The 17,870-nt window shown below is 34.7% G+C and overlaps 1 protein-coding gene across 1 annotated transcript in view; it reads right to left on the bottom strand.

Moving 5' to 3' along the window:
• Positions 1 to 1,912: 1,912 nt before the first annotated feature.
• LOC144449724 (Fanconi anemia group J protein homolog) overlaps positions 1,913 to 17,870 on the bottom strand; it is a 53,502-nt gene continuing 37,544 nt past the window's right edge. The window contains exons 18-25 of the mRNA XM_078140302.1: positions 15,746 to 15,814; positions 14,547 to 14,669; positions 6,933 to 7,062; positions 6,061 to 6,167; positions 4,572 to 4,735; positions 3,044 to 3,111; positions 2,455 to 2,569; positions 1,913 to 1,952 (exon numbers count right to left, since the gene is read on the bottom strand). Of these exons, the coding sequence (XP_077996428.1) occupies positions 1,913 to 1,952; positions 2,455 to 2,569; positions 3,044 to 3,111; positions 4,572 to 4,735; positions 6,061 to 6,167; positions 6,933 to 7,062; positions 14,547 to 14,669; positions 15,746 to 15,814 (816 nt within the window). The remainder of the gene's footprint in view (positions 1,953 to 2,454; positions 2,570 to 3,043; positions 3,112 to 4,571; positions 4,736 to 6,060; positions 6,168 to 6,932; positions 7,063 to 14,546; positions 14,670 to 15,745; positions 15,815 to 17,870) is intronic.

Genomic DNA, 17,870 nt, shown 5'->3' on the forward strand with positions numbered 1-17,870 from the left:
TGCTAGGCATACATATCTTGAGTTTTTGAATGTTTATCCATTTGCCAATCCATCCCTGTTATCTAAACGACATACCCTACCATTTCCCTGTTGTGGTGAGGGTGGTCTTGTTCCAAGGCAGAGATGAGTTCATTTTATATGTTTACCCACTTGCTTATCCATCCCTGTTGTTGTCTTTGCAATATACACCATGATTTCACTTGTTGCTAGACATATACACATTCATTTTTTTTTAAAGTTTATCTACTTGCCTATCCATGCCTGTTATCTTTGCAATATACACCACTATTAACTGGTGCTGTGGGTGTGGTCTTTTCGCTAGGAATATTTGCATACATTTTTTGAATGTTAATCCACTTGCCTACCCATTCCTTAGAGATATGCACCATCATTTGACTGTTGCTATGGGCACGATCAAGGTCACTAGTGTCACTTACATCAATGTGTCTTGTACATTCTGCAGATTGACGCATCAAGAAACATTTCTACTAAATTTCAGCATTATCTACGTGATAGTTTCCGAAATATAACTTTTTGGAAAAACTCTTTTTGACCTAATTTGCATAGTATTAAAGAGATTATCATGTCCTGAATAACTCTTCATCTACACATCCCCAGAAACATTCGTACTAAATTTCAGCTCAATTTGCATAGTACATCGGAATTAAAGATTTTTGGCCACAAAGACACATGGGATCATCATGTCCTAAATAACTCTTCATCTACACATCCCCAGAAACATGCACACCAGATTTGTTTAGACCTAATTAGCAGACATGTGCAGAACGTACGTCATATTAGAGTACTTACCTGTAAATGGGATACAGCATCCAAATCATCTATGAAATCTATACTTCCTTTAACACTTTTGCAAGGATTTCCTAGTTGTCTGCTTTCACCAGTTGTTTTTCTCTTCCTTCCCCTAGGTGTTTTTCTCACCAGCATATTTACTTCATTACCGTCAGTTTCATCTGTAACATTATCTTTAATACTCTCGCTAGTTACAGTCTCCTTATCTTGTTGTTTAGACTTTGCTGAGAACTTGAATAGTCGCTTTCTATTCGTTGGTCCATCACTTGACAGTGTCTTTGTGGTTGTATTTTGAGCAGCCTGGGTGGTTTTGATTGTTTCATCAGTGGCACCTTCTTCGTTAATATTGTCTGAGTCAAACAATGGGGGTGTGCAATCAAGTTCTGATTCTACATCAGGACTAATGTCAGATGAAGATTTCTCAGAACTGCCCTTCAACTTGATAAACCTGAATAGCTTAGCACTGCTGGTTTTATCCTGATTACAGCTCTGTTGAGGTATATCAGTTTTCGTATCATCCTTACATCTCATATTATTTCTTCCCTCTGTAGTTGTCATATAATCTATGGTCCTGTCATTTCCTAAATTCTCACTCTGCTTTTTAAATCGATGCAAATCTTCTACTTCTCCCATCTCGATTACTCCATGTGATGTTGTTTCTTCATCTAGGATTATCACTTCTTCAGTTTCATCAAACTTTAGCTTGCCCTTAGGCATTGGCAGCTGTGGTTGACTGGCTTTACTAATATTTTCTTCAGAGTACGACACCGATGAAAAGTCCATCTTAGTGCCTGCCTTGTCACTGGTATTAATGCAAGGGGTAACATCACCTGTCAATATCCCTGCTGTCAATCTAGATACAGGATTTGGCAGTGGAGTAGACGTGATGGCAGCATTCTGCATAAAATTCACAATACTCGGTTGAAAAGTAGAGGTGGCCTCATTTTTTCCGGTACTGAATTGAGATGACTTGCCTCCTCTGTACAGTTTTGAGAGCTGAGAGGTGTCTTCCACCTGACTTGGTGTAGCTGTAGTCGTAGTCAGATCAACCAAATCAGCGAGCATATTTTCTTTGTCGTTTGGTTTGGCTACTAGTGTCTTGTCACTTTGTGAAGCCAATACACTGACTTGTGAACATAGTGCTGGAGTTAATGGTCCCAAAGAACTGTTCATACTGTCAAAATAACACATAACATTTATTTCAATTTCATATTTATAATTAATATAAAACTTATTATTTCCATGATTGAGATCATTAAAATGACAAGAAATTATATTCATAGTATAGTATGAATCAAACTTCTGCGTGAATTGTGATTCTAGTCAAAGTTTCAAAACATTTTTGTGTTTATTTTGTACTCATCCACTCACTCACTCATACTACTCACCCACCCTCCCTCCCTCACTCACTCACTCACCCACCCACCATCCCTCCCTCACACTCACTCACCCTCACTCTCACACACACATACACACACACATACATACACACACGCGCACACACACACACACACACACACACACACACACACACACACACACACACACACACACACACACACACACACACACACACACACACACACACACACACATATATGATACCAGGAGAAAGTTGGTAATAGTATAGGAGAAGTGACATACCTGATATCAGGACATGGGTCTTTCAACCTAGCATTGGCAAAGGAAGTCAAGGAAGACATTGCATCATTACATCTGTAGTAATGTTTTACTTGGTGTCTCACCCATTTGGATAAACCTGGTCATTATAAATGAAGATAAAAAAACATTGTAATGTCAGAGAGACAAGTATTGCCATGGGCTAGGAGAGGGAGGAATGGAGGGAGGGAGGGAGAGAGAGAGAGAGAGAGAGAGAGAGAGAGAGAGAGAGAGAGAGAGAGAGAGAGAGAGAGAGAGAGAGAGAGAGAGAAAGAGACAGAGAGAGACAGAGACAGAGAGAGAGACAGAGACAGAGACAGAGAAACATACACACACACAAACCACACAGTCCAATTGAGCATTATCTCATCAGAGTTGGACTTATTTTTAATACATTTCATGACTTTTTTTTATCCATTTCAGCTCAAATATAAGCACATTTCATGATTTGTTTGAATACACAGCCTCAGCTTATCATAACATCCTTGACAATCACTGCTTAGTGTACACAGCTCAGTGTGAAATAAAAGTAACTCTACATATGTCATATCCATCAAAATATGCCATTGCTAACCTTTGATGTATCTTGTAGGATTCTTACCAAACCGTTCATCTACCAGAATAAGGGCACCCCAGTCTTGTCTGAAAATATTAACATACATTATTACATTTAAGTAAAAAACCTTGTTGTACCAAGTACCCCAGATTTCAGATTATAATCAGGATTAAAATTTAAATCTGATATGTTAGTTTCTTTATTGTCCTTATATTTTAAGTACTTTACATTATTAAGTTATATAAAGGTGTCTGCATGTGTGTGTGTGTGTGTGTGTGTGTGTGTGTGTGTGTGTGTCTGTCTGTCTGTCTGTCTGTCTGTCTGTGTGCACTGTGGGTACTTTGTTTTTACTTTTCTTCTGACAGTTTGTCCCATTATCAATTTGAAATGTACAAAAAATGTACGGGCCATGGACAAGACTAGTTCTTCTGAACTATTTCCAAGGCCCACATCAGATAACAATTATGTATTTCTTTTGTATATTTGTATAATATGTATGTTTCTTTGAAAGTGTAGCTTATTTCTGTTATCTGGTGAAATAAATTTCATTCATTCATTCATTCATTCATGTGAAAAAAGTTGCCTGGAAGAGCTATCGAAAAAGTTGGTCCAGAATACCAGAATGATTCTATTATCTATATAATCATAACAGTGCAATGAGTACGACAGCACTAATGTGACAACATGGGACTGAATCATAAATCAAAGCCTCTGTAGCTCCAACTGTCAAAATATTACGACAGAACATGATGCGCAAGTGCGAGTGTGATGTACTTGGGGTATTTGCCTGAGTGCCTGCAGTGTTCTTTGCAGTATACTTTCACAAATGTAACGAAAGTGGTGCAGAAAACACTACAAGCAAAAGTGCAAATACCCCCCCCCCCCCCTCCTCCCAATACCCACACTGGCACTCACACAGCATGGGGTTCCGTTATTATTACATATGTTTATCCGAAACAAGGACATTATATACGATCATATGCTTCAGTGTAGAACGAAATATCGCATCCTCATTTGCATACAGGTATGAAATAATGTTTTAGGAATTGCACTGCAGTGCAAGTACCACTAGCATTTGTGTGCGCACCAGTGCAAGTAATCTCTGGTACATATGTAATAATTTCTGTTCTTAGTTATGTTATATTATTGTTTATAAAAGTTTCCTATTTGGACTTATTGAATTAGACTTAAGTGTCAACCAGTGTGTCCTCTCAGCCTATATGACGTGCCACTGACACACACAATTTCTAGTGACCCACCAAAATTTGATGTTCCCCTATCTCTTACTATGTGATGACTCACAAGAAATGCTAGTTTTTATCACCTGACCTGCAACAACAAAATTTGGCTATCATTAGAGGGCACATAACTTCCTATTCTTGTATACATGTCTTGCTATAAAAGAACATATGAATACCTGGTGTTTAAAAAAATCACACAAATTTATAATTTGTTGACAAACAAATAAATAATTTGTTTTTGTAAATCAACCTCGTAAAGAAAGCTTATAAATTCAGCCCAGTGTCACTTTAAGTCCAACTTTTACCTGTGTCTGATGCATCGTCCCAAGGCTTGATTAAGAGCTCTATAGGCCTGTATTTCATACCAGTCGTTACCGCTCAACAACCCTCGAGATGACACATGTTCATTGTTATATCTCTTCTTCAAATCTACTACTGTGTCTTTTATGTTAGGAAAAGGTATCCCCACCTGTGTGTGTGAAATCATTAATGGAAATAAATTCACCTAGTAATTATTCATGAGACTGTCAAAATTATATGACTGATCACTTGAATAACGAACACTTAAACAAGATTAAATGTGCATTAACAATAGTATCAATCAACAGCCGACTCATTATATTATAAATAAAATTCTTTGTATTAAAAAATGAATTCATGAGATTAATCAAGTAATTTTTTTAAAAAAATCAAGTGATCAATCAATAAGACTTTCAAAAATGTACAGAGGACCGGCTACGTAAACAAACTTGGGTATTAATCAACAGCTTACTCATTACATAATTCCATAAACAAATCTACCAGATTGTCCCAAATATGAAATAAATTCAGATGATTAATCATGGGATTTTGAAAATCAATGGGACACACTGAAAAGCATGCGGGCTATGAAAACAATTTTGGTATTAATCAATAGCTTACTCATTACATAATTCCATAAACAAACGTGTCAAAATGTCCAGTTAGAAATAAATTCATGTGATTAATATGCGATTAAGAAAATCATGGCAAAGCATGTAGGCTATGTAAACAATTTTGGTATTAATTCATAGCTTTCTCCTTGTTTTATAATCCTATATACAAATTTACCAGACATCCTGGTGTAAAATAAAGTCATGTGATTGATCATGTGATTGACAAAATCAATTGGATGCACGTGAAAAGCATGCGGGTTCTGTAAACAGTTTTGGTATTAATCCATAGCTTACTCATTGCTTTATAATTCTATACACAAATTTACCAGATGTCCTGATGTAAAATAAATTCATGTGATTACGGTAATCATGTGATTTTGAAAACCAATGGGATACATGTTAAACAAGGGCCAGTTTTGTAAAGTATTCTGGTATTAATCAATAGCTTTCACATTACATAATTTCCATAAAACAAACTAGTCAAAATATCCTGTGTAAAATAAATTCATGTGATTTTTAAAAAATCAATAAGATACATCTTGAAAGAGGACGGGCTATTAAAACAATTTAATAGCTTACCATAAACAAATTTTCCAGGAGATTCTAGGAATTTTCCAGAATTTAGTCCAGAAAGCATTTAGTAAATACAAGTAGGAATAGTGTCCAAACTTTCCTGTGACAAGTCTTTGTACAAGACACAGCCCCCCCCCCCCATAAAAACTTTATTTCTGTGAGAATGATGGATGACAATTAGTTTCAAATTGCCTTCTTTTTTTTTTAAACTTTTGACCCAGAAAGTCAAGATCAATATAAATAACAGCTTTTGAGACCATCTAGTTTTCAGTTGTGTTTTTTAAAATTTTATATATCATGTACTTACTGTTATGACAGCCCTGGCATTGTTATCAGCAAAATCTAGCCCTTCACTGACTTTACCACGGCATACAGCAAGGAACAAGGCACCAGTACTGACATCATCCTCAGTATCTACATTGTTAAAACATAATCAGTTGTCGGTTTGGAGAGGAACAGAAAATATTCTCTTTTAGTTATAGAAGCAAAAACTTTCCCATGATGGATCCTAGCATACCATCAGAAATGAGAATTTCACCATGTTTCTATTCATTAGTTTTACCTACATATCTTCTGATATGACAAGTTTTGTAAAGTTCATACTTATTTACCAATTACTCTTAATGTTTTTTAAGTCAACTGTCACCTTCCCTTCTTATTTCTACCTCATTCTCCCCTCACTCTCTTCCTCTGACACCCCCTCTATCAATTCACCACACCAGCCCACCCTCCTCTCTTCCTATCATTGTTACGAGTTTAGGCAAGTTCCTCCCATTATATCTATCTATCTATCTATCTATCTATCTATCTATCTATCTATCTATCTATCTATCTATCTATCTTCTATCTATCTATCTATATATATATATATATATATATATATATATATATATATATATATATATATATATATAAATCTATCTATCATCTATCTACCCACCCAAATCCATCTATCTATCTATCTTATCTATCTGTCTATGTCTATCTATCCAGCTATCAATCCATCCATCTATCTATCTATCTATCCATCCATCCCTCCCTCCCTCTCCTTACTTACTATTATCATTACCTAAATCTCCAGTTTTTCTGATAGTTTCATAAAATAGCTTAAGTTGCTCCTCACCATCTATTTATCTACCCTCCACCTTTTCTCTCCCCCTCTCTTACTATCATCATTACCTGAATCTCCAGTTTCTCTGATAGCTTCATAAAACTGTTTGAGCAAGTCATCAAAGTCAGCCTTATCACCACGTCTGGGTTCTGTAATAACCATCTTTCTCTGTTCCAGCTGTTCCCACAGTCCTGTTATCTGAGATAAATCAATACAATGGTTTGTTTTGTCAAACTTCATGATTTTATTATGATGTTATGTTTGTGACAAGTGGGATGGGTTTTGGGCTAAAGTTAGATTGTATGAAAGCAACTGATGGGGTGAGTTTTGGGTTTATAATTTCACTGGTGGGAGGGGATCGGGAAAGTTTTAATTTCACATAAGTAATTGATTAGTCTGTAAGATACAACATCCATGCCATGCCATCAGCTACCGCTCACGTCTGTACTACTCTACCATGGGTCTGTGTCTGCAAGATCAAAAAATTTAGGCCCCACCTTGAACTTGCGATTTGAAGTTCAAACAGATGTAGTTTAAGATCAAACAGGCAGAAATAGTTTCTGCTTCTGGTGGAGAACAATTGTTGATACTAGTCAATTGTTCGTATTTGATAATAAAAGACTGGGGGTGGAGGGGGGGGAGTTATGTTTACTATTGACATAACATTAGGTGGCTGGTCTCATAAATCAGCACTGAATGGCTGACATTATGGTCACTTTGTCTTTGACACCTTTTACAGCATAACAATATTTGATTGGCTGCAACCAAATCTGGTTGCACTGTGCAGGATATTGGGCAGTGTAGGACAGTCATGGTTTAGAAACCTGATAGGGCTGAACAACACAACATATCTTCCAGTCTAGTAACGGATGGGATAGGCTTCAGGCCAAGTTGGATTTCATGTCAGCAAATGGTCAGATGAGTTTAAGGCAAAGATTTCATTTCATGAACTGATGGGATCTGTTCTAGGCAAAGTTTACCATGACATAAACTGGTGGGATGGGATTTGGGATGTGTTAATTTCACATATTAAACACCTAACGGGATGGGTTTCAGGTAAAGATTTAAAGTCATGTAAGCAACTAACGGGATGGATTTCATTTTTTAAGTTCATGTAAACAACAAGGAGGATTTGAGTGTGAGAACACCTAGAAGGCCTAAAAAAAAGAAATTGTTTGGTTCCAGTTTAGTACCCAACCCCCACCTAGTTTTTCAAGCCGACCCTAAACTTTTTTTTTTTTTGTATTCAAGAAAAAAATAATAAAATCGTGGAAACTGTGAAGTCTCGCAAGAAATAGTGGATGCGGAAACTGAAAATATAACGATTATATAAAACTGTTCTTCCAGTCTGTAATGGCTGTATATCTGATGAGAAGAAACCAATTAACAGAGACCATATGGAAAACAACGGAATACATAACTATCTGAACAAGCCACTCACATACGAAAAATAATAATAAAAAATCTACCCACCACACCCTATTCTACCAGATTTAAACTGAATGCCTCCCGTAAGGGAATCACTAATTATGCAAATAACTCATTAAACTAAAAAAACTATGGTAACAGGCTTTGTTTTTTGGACAAGCGTGCTTTCTTAGGTTAATGTATGTAAGAGTGTATGATAATGCTTAATTACTGAATATCGTTCATTATTCAAAATACTCATTAAAGGAAAAAGTTGTAGCAACAAACTTCACAGGACAGGTGCGTATTATTATGGTTGATGTACGTATCATATCATATTATACGAAATTTGAAGCTTGCATTTCTAAGATACAACCTAGTTACCTAAAATCATTAATTATGCAAATTTTTCATTAAAACTAAGCTATATAAAAGATTTTATAGGACATATCCGCTTTGTTATGGTTAACGTATGTACTAAATTGTATTGAAATTGAAGTATGCAGGCTTAAGATATAGCCTAATTACCAAAAATCATTAATTATGCAAATTATTCATTAACACTGTAAGGTACATCAACTAACTTTATAGGACATACACAATTTGTTATGGTTAATGTATGTACTGAATTGTATTGAAATTGAAGTATGCAGTCGTAAGATATAGCAACTAATTACCATGAATCATTAATTATGCAAATTATTCATTAACACTGAAAGGTACACCAACAAGCTTTACAGGACATATGTGATTGTTATGGTTAATGTGTATACTGAATTATATTGGAATTGAAGTATGTATTCTTAAGATATAGCCTAATTACCGAAATCATTAATTATGCAAATTATTCATTAACACTGTATGTGCATCAACAAACTTGATAGGACACATGTGTTTTCTTATGGTTAACGTATGTACTAAATCATGTTGAATTTGAAGTATGTATTCTTAAGATATAGCCTAATTACCAAAAATAATTAATTATGCAAATTATTCATTAACGCTGTAAGATACATCAACAAATTTTATACGACAAATGTATGTTGTTATGTTTAATGAATATACTAAATTATATTGAAATTGAAGTATGCAGTCTTAAGATATTGCGTAATTAGTTGATTTCATTAATATGCAAATTTCTCTTATTAAACATTAACAGATCTGGCTCAAAACCTAATCAGGTCTAGCTATTACCCTAAAGATTATATATCCCATATTTCATTACAATTGAGCCAGCCAATTTTTAGAAAATGATGACACAGACACACAGACACACAGACAGACAGACACACAGACATGCATTCCCCTTTTAATACCTCCCGTACCCTTACGGGAGGTAAAAATTGAGAGTAATCGGAACCACACATTTTTTTTTCTTGTAAGGCCGAAGGTTTATATCCAAGTTTAGTGTATGTACTGTGTTTTGTCCTGGTATTGACAAACAGGGACTTTTAGAAACTCTACACTTCAGGCCATTTTCAGCAAAAAACCTAAAAACTAACGAACATAATCTGTATAATATTACTACTGAAACCTAATCTTCTTTCAACTCATCTCTATCACATGACAGCTTTGTATTTTTTTTTTTTTGGCCATCAGCAATTTCTGTCACACCTCTGATAAGTTGATCAAGATTTCCGGGATTCTAAAGAGGACATTGACATCACAACTGGGAATACATCACTGGTAGGTAATACTAATACATCAAAGCAGGGATAGCCATTAGAGATAAATGAAGCTGGCATGGCGTGTGTCTGTAAGCACGTGTAACTATAAACATGGCGATATCTAGTGACCAATGAGACAATATTTTGTGACCAACGAGACATTCTCTCGTTATACCGGGCACACCATACATCAAAAGTGTCAGTTCCTTAACGCTTTCAGGGCAATTTTACCCGAGTCAGCGTGCATTATTGAGATTTTTAAGCGGTTTATCATTTTCTCTCAGTCAAAAGTCTCTGCGGGATTGTCATTTCCTGTGTACAAATATCATGAACTTTATCAAACTGTTATAAGCTTTCATTTTTGACGGAATGGATTTCATTCTTTAATACTTTTAGATGGCTATCTCATAAACTATTAATCAGAGTAGAACTCTATAACGAGAAACAGCTTAACATGGGGAATGCAACAGGGAAGTCACTATCAGTGTCAAATATGAGAGATACAACACATATAGATTACAAATAGTGAGCAAAATACAAAGAATTGTTTCAGGTCAGGGAGTGCATCACTTTAATAAATAAACCCCCTCCACCCTATCACCTCCCATGTGTTGATCTTATCTTTTGTGACGTGTTTGTCCAACCCATGTAGTCTGCAGATCTGGGGGAAACACAAAAATAACCCTCCTTACATTAACTGCTGCTTCAGTGAAGATAACTGCAGAGCCAATCATGAACAAGCAAATTACATCTAACCCCCCCCCCCCAACACACACACACACACACACACACACACACACACACACACACACACACACACACACACACACACACACACACACACACACACACACTTGCACTAAAGTATTAAATGAAAAGGAGAGTAACTGCCATAAATCATAGATTGAGAGACTGGTTTGACAATTAAAAACAAACAAACAAAACAAACAAAACTTTGCATTGTCGCACCACTTTAGACATAATGTCATGACCAGAAACAATTCCCTCTTTTTGGGGGGGCCTTATGATGGGAATATATATACAATGCTATGTTTCTCATCTTTATACATTAAAAATGTTGGGTCGGTCAGTAAATTAAAAAATAAATTATTTTTTTATTTTAAAGTGAGTGTGTATGTACATGTTGGTGATACTTTCATTTCAGAATGATCATACATTTCGAGTGCCTCTATCATTCTTTTATGTGAAGTGAAAACGTTGACACCACCCGTGAAGTATCTATTGCTAGCATATCTCATAGCTAATATCTTAATTCTGTTGGGATAGTAAATGCTAACACTTTGATAGATGTGATGTCACATAGGTTTATATTAAGTTATATTTGATGCCCCATCTTCTGGGTACATCTGTGAGCTTCATTTATTCACATGATCCAATCTGAAATCACAATATACTTTAATTTGTTTATTCTCACACTACACGAAAAGTCAAATTTACCCACATTTACCCAACCTTTGATCTACCTAACCACCATGTCTATCCAGGTAGTATGAGATGCAATATCACTTTTGACTGTCTACGTCCCTCCAGGGGAGAAATCAGATCACCGTGGGTAAACCTGGAATAATATGCCTGTTGAAATTCGGTCTACTGGCTCACGCACGAATTTTAAAGAGTTGTTATTCTCAGAATATGTAATAACTATAATGTCATGTACAACTTTATATTTCTTTCGTGAACTGACTGTGGTGACTGTATGTGTATCAATTTTACTGTTCCACTGTTGATTGTTGTGCCTTGTCATTTTGTTATGTTTCTTATTTGTTATAGTTTCTATGGCAATTTTGAACATCGAATATATACACCTACAAGTATGAGTGTGCTTGTTAGTCACTAAGGGGATACAAGCTTGACTAGCTTTGCTATTTCTTGATCCCTTTTGTCATTTATTCTGTATGTGTATCTTTTTTTAAGATTTATTATTATTATATTGGTGAATAAACTTATTATAAATTAAGTCTAGTGGAACTTCGTCTCATACTCACCACACTTACACGTTATCTGCTCAAGCTTTATCCCCGGGTGGACAGACATGGTCAAATATGACTTTTTGTATAGCGTCAGTAGCTTCATGGATAATGATGATGATATTACACATTTACTAGACAAATGCATTTACTCTACATACGTGGTAACTTTCTGTGGTAACTTTCAACTTATTCTCACATGCACCTATAGTAATGCATGTGAAGTGCGTGGAGTGGAAGTTATGGTGTCGACCAAGAAATTGAATGTTCATTATTTTTATGTACTGAGGTGGTAATATTCTATTTCAGCTATCGAGAAAAATAAGCGAATTTAAATGCCTTCTTGTACATGAACGCAATGTACCAATCTGGTAATCTAGTAAAAATTAGTCTTTGAGAACTAGCTGAAGACTCTACAATTGCAAAATTTTCTAATAGTGAAAATATCTCTGTTTAGAGTAATTTCATCTATCAACCATGCAATAAACATCAGTCTTCCAATATTTAAACAACTGACAGCCATCTTCATCTGGGAATGAGGCCATGACTTAAAAAAGGTCAAGGCCTCAAGCCTAAGGATGTGTAAGTGTTAGAACTGGTTCCCTCAGGTCTCCACCCATAGTAATGGTAGGTACAGATCTGGTAAAGGCTTGAGGCTTGAGATTGTAACCCTTTTAAAGTCATGGCCTCATTCCCAGATGAAGATGGCTGTCAGTGAGTGAGTCATCAAACTATTGGGAGATTCTGATATACTTTACTGCACTGTTGATTGGTGAAATTAAGTTTTGTTGAGAATTCTACACAGTGAATAAAACTATTTGAACATAGACCATATAGTAATGAATTTAGAGGATGTCTCACTAGCGGCTGTGGAGTCATGATGGCTGTGGAGTCATCATGGTCAAGTCGAGTCATCATGGAATCCGTAGGTTGCTGGTTCAAGCCTAACTAGCGTTGTTTGTCTCTTGGGCAAGATTTGAACCACAAGTGTGTCCTTGCCAAACCAGCTTTATAATTGGGGACCTGGTAGGACATAGGTGGTAATGCGAATGCATTAACCCTGTGTGCTAAGAGGATGCAATGAATTGTATACTCCCCAGGGAGCTGAGGAAGTACAAAGGGCAGTTGTGCCACTATAACTTAGTCAAGGCCAAGGTAATAATTACAAAGTTCTTTGAGCACTGTAGTGAGAAAGTGCTATATAAAACTAACATTATTAGCCCCCCAACGGCTGCAGCCTAGAGAGGGATGTAGGAATGTACACCCATGACTCAGTTTCAACCAAACCAAGCACAAATGTCAAACACTATACAAGTCATTTAATCTTTTGACTTTTGAACTTTATGACAAAATGGTGAACATATTTGTCCTAAAAATACATTTTGTCTCATATCTCTGAAAGTTTGATACATACAGACAGCACTCCAGTATCTACCCAACATTATCAATAGTATGCCTTCTAATGAGACCTCAACCTTTTGACCTTGACCAACATTTTCAAGGTCTATTAGTCAGAATTTGTTTCTACCATAACTGAAGAAGTTGAATACAGAGACTCCATTCAAGTCTAAACCCACATATAGTGAGCTTTCTTTTTATACCGACCTTTGACCTTCAAAGACAGAGCAAATCACTCAATTAATTATGAAGTTTTGTCTAAAGATACCATTTTCATGTGTGTACCTATGTTTTCAATCCAGGCACTAAGATTTGACCTTGACCTTCATCTTCAAGGACAAATAGCAAATTCTTCAGTAACTTTGGAAGTTTCACACCTAGCGACATCATTTTAATGTGTACTCACACATTGTTAGAGGTAAGCTTACTATTTTGACAGCCCTCTGACCTTGAACTTCATCTTCAAGGTCAAATTTAAATTTTCTAAATAACTTTTGAAATTTGCTAACAGGGTCACCATTCAGCTACGCTGATATTATAAGGGGTAACCTTTCTGATAAGATGCAGGACCATATATTAGACATCAATTAACAGTACAATATATATTATGTAGGGACTATGTCTTTGAACACAGAAGACTTGTTATCATTATTATAAGTTAACATTAGTGAACATGACATAACCTGTACAGACCCTATCAGTATGTCAGTCTCTTTTTCACTTGCCTTCATATTAAAGATATGGTTACATTGCATTCAAAACTCACTTCTACTTCTTTAGCAGTTTTTTTTAATGCCAAAGGTATCTTGTGTACGAACTCACAAAGACTTGAACATCTTATGTCAAAGTCCTTTTTTTCACTTGATATTCACAATGGGTTAGGGTTAGCAAACCATTGCATTCAAAACTCACTTTACTTTCTTCCTGTGTTGTATATTTTAAATAGCAGGTATCATGTGTCTACTAATCTCTTGTTTGCCCCATATTGTTATCAATGTATGTGTTTAAAATGCAGGGTAAATCTCACACATACTCTGTCCCATGTGTAAAGTTGTGACGTGGGTTTTCGTGTCTGAAAGTTTTACAATGTATTATTTAGTACATTATTACGTAAATGCTACAGGTGCAAAGAAAACAACACATTTTGGGATTTCCCAAAAGGGTGTTGAAAAAATTTCGTAACTTTTCTGATGTTTGTAGATTGTTGTTGGGATTTACGTACCTTCCACCGATTACAGAGTTTATCCATCATGTTGTAGGAGGGCAGGAAACAAAGAACTCCGTGGGGAATAGACCGACAAACACCAAGAACCAACTGTCCCATCTCATCTTGAAAACTAAATGTCTATCGTGCAAAAAAACAATAAGACATATTATAATGGCATAGGTGAAAGTACATCCTGAAGTCTTCATCTATCTTGTATGAGGGGCGCCCCCATATACAACTGTCGACATCAGACCATGGAGATGAGAACCTGTTACAAACAGGGAAAGTAAATAACTGAATTGGATTAATAACACTTGGCTCAGCATGTTGGAAATATAGAGACTTGTATTACACACCACAGTTTGATAAGAACAGTTTTATGGCCTCTTTATGTGTACATGAAGTGCCAGGGGAACTGGAAACTTGTTTGTGAAGATGAACTATTGTGTAAAGTGGCCATAAAACTGTTCTTATCAAATGATGGATGGGACGTAATATAAGTCTCTGTACTTTCAACATGCTGTGCCAAGTGTTAATATAAATCTGATCCAGTTGTTTACTTTCCCTGTTTGTAACAGGTTCTGTTCGTCCATGGTCTGATGTAGACAGTTGTAATTCTATGCTTCTCATCATAACACCTTAAAAATGATGAGTTGGTTAAAAAAAAATTAAAAAGTATAAAATAGTATGTGTACATGTTGGTGACTTTCAATCCATAATCATATTTTAACATTCTGAATGACTTAGAAATGATAATTCAGGTAAGAAGGAAACTTAGATCTGTTTGTTCATTCATAGGATCTTTACCAAAATCTAATCAGTTCTAGCCATTACCCTATAATGAATAAATGAATATGTGTATCGAATTGTGTTTGAATTGAGCCAGAGAAATAAGGGGGGGGGAGAGAGAGAGAGAGAGAGAGAGAGAGAGAGAGAGAGAGAGAGAGAGAGAGAGAGAGAGAGAGAGAGAGAGAGAGAGAGAGAGAGGGGGGAGAGAGATAGATAGATAGATAGATAGATAGATAGATAGATAGATAGATAGATAGATAGAGAAGGGAGAGAGAAAGGGAGAGAGAGAGGGGAAGAGAGAGAGAATCACATTTTTTGCTTAATTTGCATATCACTGACGGGCCCTGATTTATATTTAATTTTTCAACTCGGTCCAAATAAACAAACTGCTCAAACTTTAAGACAAAAGAAGAAAAAATGCTTACCTCAGCAAACTTGTATGTGGCATTCAAGATTCCCCCACTTGGTCCTGTGGCAATTGTGCCTACCCATACCTGTTGTGAAATTATGAAATACATACAGTAAATTCTACCATCATCAAATTATGAAATATGTACAGTAAATTCTACCAGTTATCAAATTAGAAATATGTACAGTAAATTCTACCAGTTATCAAATTATGAAATATGTGCAGTAAATTCTACCTGTTATCAAATTAGAAATATGTACAGTAAATTCTACCATCATCAAATTATGAAATATGTACAGTAAATTCTACCAGTTATCAAATTATGAAATATGTACAGTATATTCTACCTGTTGTGAAATTATGGAATATGCACAGTAAATCCTACCATCATCAAATTATGAAATATGTACAGTAAATTCTACCTGTTATCAAATTATGAAATATGTACAGTAAATTCTACCATCATCAAATTATGAAATATGTACAGTAAATTCTACCAGTTATCAAATTAGAAATACATACAGTAAATTCTACCTGTTATCAAACTATGAAATATGTACAGTAAATTCTACCTGTTATCAAACTATGAAATATGTACAGTAAATTCTACCAATTATGAAATATGTACAGTAAATTCTACCTGTTATCAAACTATGAAATATGTACAGTAAATTCTACCATCATCAAATTATGAAATATGTACAGTAAATTCTACCAGTTATCAAATTATGAAATATGTGCAGTAAATTCTACCAGTTATCAAATTAGAAATATGTACAGTAAATTCTACCTGTTATCAAATTATGAAATACATACAGTAAATTCTACCTGTTATCAAACTATGAAATATGTACAGTAAATTCAACCTGTTATCAAACTGTCAAATATGTGCAGTAATTCTAAATGTTATCAAATTATGAAATATGTACAGTAAATTCAACCTGTTATCAAATTATGAAATATGTGCAGTAATTCTACCAGTTATCAAACTGTGAAATATGTGCAGTAAATTCTAAATGTTATCAAATTATGAAATATGTACAGTAAATTCTACCAGTTATCAAACTGTGAAATATGTGCAGTAAATTCTAAATGTTATCAAATTATGAAATATGTGCAGTAAATTCTACCAGTTATCAAACTGTGAAATATGTGCAGTAAATTCTACCAGTTATCAAACTATGAAATATGTGCAGTAAATTCTAAATGTTATCAAATTATGAAATATGTGCAGTAAATTCTACCAGTTATCAAATTATGAAATATGTACAGTAAATTCTAAATGTTATCAAATTAGAAATATGTACAGTAAATTCTACCTGTTATCAAATTATGAAATACATACAGTAAATTCTACCTGTTATCAAATTATGAAATATGTACAGTAAATTCTAAATGTTATCAAAATGTGAAATATGTGCAGTAAATTCTACCTGTTATCAAATTATGAAATATGTACAGTAAATTCTACCTGTTATCAAACTATGAAATACGTACAGTAAATTCTACCAGTTATCAAACTATGAAATACGTACAGTAAATTCTACCTGTTATCAAATTATGAAATATGTACAGTAAATTCTACCAGTTATCAAATTATGAAATATGTACAGTAAATTCTACCAGTTATCAAATTATGAAATATGTACAGTAAATTCTACATGTTATCAAATTATGAAATATGTACAGTAAATTCTACATGTTATCACATTATGAAATATGTACAGTAAATTCTACCTGTTATCAAACTATGAAATATGAACAATAAATTCTACCTGTTATCAAACTATGAAATATGTACAGTAAATTCTACCTGTTATCAAATTATGAAATATGTACAGTAAATTCTACCTGTTATCAAACTATGAAATATGTACAGTAAATTCTAAATGTTATCAAACTATGAAATATGTACAGTAAATTCTACCTGTTATCAAATTATGAAATATGTACAGTAAATTCTACATGTTATCAAACTATGAAATATGTACAGTAAATTCTAAATGTTATCACATTATGAAATATGTGCAGTAAATTCTACCTGTTATCAAACTATGAAATATGTACAGTAAATTCTACCTGTTATCAAATTATGAAAAATGTACAGTAAATTCTAAATGTTATCACATTATGAAATATGT

Source organism: Glandiceps talaboti, chromosome 18, assembly GCF_964340395.1.
Source record: "Glandiceps talaboti chromosome 18, keGlaTala1.1, whole genome shotgun sequence".
NCBI lineage: Eukaryota > Metazoa > Hemichordata > Enteropneusta > Spengelidae > Glandiceps > Glandiceps talaboti.